The following is a 2,192-nucleotide window of genomic DNA, read 5'->3' on the forward strand; positions in this document are numbered from 1 at the left end:
TAATTGTTTGATGTCAAGAAATTGTTTGAGACAAACTCTAACTTCTCGTGATGAAGAATTCCCTTTTCAGACAACCAAATTTGAATACCAGGGAACTATAAAACCAGACTGACATATAACACTAAATGTGATCATCAATATATAGTGTTACTATATATATATATATTAATTATCTAAACAAAAGACCCTCCTAATTTGTTTACATTTATAATAATCTGATTATTTAGTAGTAGCAATCCATTCTATACATAACTACATATAACAAGCAAACAATGCAAAATGAAGAGAATAGTTTATTTATTATCAAGGCCTGGAAAAAGAAGCATCTCTTGGCAAATCAAAGGAGCTCCAATTGCCTATTAACAAGTCTGCATCATGAACATCAGGTCCAAGAAGTGGAGGTTGTGTGACTTGAAATGCATGATGATGATTTATCATCATCTCAGAATTTGACCACATCATGTGATGATCGTGTGAGACTTCCTCTTCACCAGGCAATGGTGGCAGCTCAAAATTCATAGCACCACCACCATGATTACTACATTGCTGATCAATTCCATCTTTTTGATGAAGTGTCTGCATAGTGTTGAACTCACCATAGCACATTTGGTTATGATTATTATTAGCCTCACTAGAATGTGTTTGTGGTTGTTGTTCAGGAAGATTCAAACACCCAGTGAGACCAAGTTCTTCAGGCAAAGTATTTGGTCCAACAACAACTGTGTTTGATAGCCTTGAATTGTTTTCTAGAGAAGGATCAAAAACTGTTTGCACTTGATCTGGATTAGTACTCTCAACCCTAGCTTCAGAATTGGGCTTTTGGTTGAGGAAATTTGCATAAACTAGAGCAAGATCAATATGAGGTCCATCACTCACCACTGAAGAGGAGCTAGAAGCTGAAGAAGTTCTTATTCTAGGATCATAAGAATGCCCAATAGGGTTATTATTATGATCTGTGACATTGCCACAAGGTGGTAGTGAATTTTTGAAAGTGAAACCATCAATGGATTGTCTCAATAGGGTCTTGTTACCTCTTCTGTTCTTCCTGCAGCCACCTCCAACAGGCACATTTCGGAGAGACCCTCCTTTGGTCCAGTACCTTCTGCACCCCTTGCAAAAGTACCTTGGTTGAGTTAAGCTGTAGTTGTTGTAGTAGCAGAACTTGGTGTTGGAAGAACCACACCTAGGGCAATTTGGTGATATCTCAACCTCAGGCTTCCACCCACTCTCCATCACCACAAAGCATACACCTGCATTCAAGGTTTTAAATTGCGGTCAAAAGTCGCAGATTCGTTGCCTTTCTTGATATTACAAGAAATAGTAGATAAACACTACCGACGATATCCAGCCACAATTGTGTTCCCCTTACAGACACATAAAAAATCTTGATATTATGGCCAAAATTGCAATTGCAATTGTGTTGCAGTTACAGACACCCCAAAAACTTTGATATTAGGGCCGATGCCACTACAATTGCAATCGTGTTGCAATTGCATAAACTCCAAAAACCATGATATTACGTTCAAAATTGTGGTTTTTTAAAACCTTGCCTATATTGTATCATAAAAAATATATACACCCTTTTTGTTTGTGTGTTATATATATAGAGAGAGAGAGAGAGGAATTTCAAGAGAAGGTGATAATGCTAGTTTGCTAATTAGAGAGGGGTTATATGTGGTACAGGTGAAGCTTGAGCTCCCAAAGCACACATTGAGTGTTGGGGTGAAGTTTATTTGGATGCACATGAGATGATGAACATGATGATCTTGGAAGTGTGTATGCATCCCATGCACATGAGGATGCATGGGGTTAGGTAAGCCCTGTGGTGTGTCACAACCCCGTAGGCTAATACATGGTGTCGGTGTTGAGGACACGTGGCGTGATGGAATTGGTGGAGGTGAGGGTGAGTGGGGAAGCAATGCCATCGGTAGCACCATTTTAGGTTTCTTTCAACAGCAGACAACCTAGTTGTGAGAATTAAGCACATTCCAACAAAAAGGGTAGCATCCCAATTCCACTTATCACTCACTGGTGTTTGAAAGTAGAAAGTGGAAACTCACACGGTTTTACACCCATGTCCCATTTTTGTAAGATGAAGAATTTACTGCAGAGATGACTGATAAACTATGTTGCATGATGTACTTCATATACGTATATAAGGAAATTTATTAAGAATTGAAGCTGTGAATATG

General features: G+C 38.6%; 1 protein-coding gene across 1 annotated transcript; it reads right to left on the reverse strand.

Annotated features, from left to right (window-relative positions):
- Positions 1-303: 303 nt before the first annotated feature.
- Positions 304-1,542, reverse strand: LOC100787193 (dof zinc finger protein DOF3.5). The gene has a single exon (XM_026123978.2). It carries the CDS (start codon positions 1,231-1,233, stop codon positions 304-306), a length of 930 nt encoding a protein of 309 aa, XP_025979763.1. The 5' UTR covers positions 1,234-1,542.
- Between the last annotated feature and the right edge of the window lie 650 nt (positions 1,543-2,192).

The sequence above is a fragment of the Glycine max genome, chromosome 10, assembly GCF_000004515.6.
Source record: "Glycine max cultivar Williams 82 chromosome 10, Glycine_max_v4.0, whole genome shotgun sequence".
Classification (NCBI taxonomy): domain Eukaryota; kingdom Viridiplantae; phylum Streptophyta; class Magnoliopsida; order Fabales; family Fabaceae; genus Glycine; species Glycine max.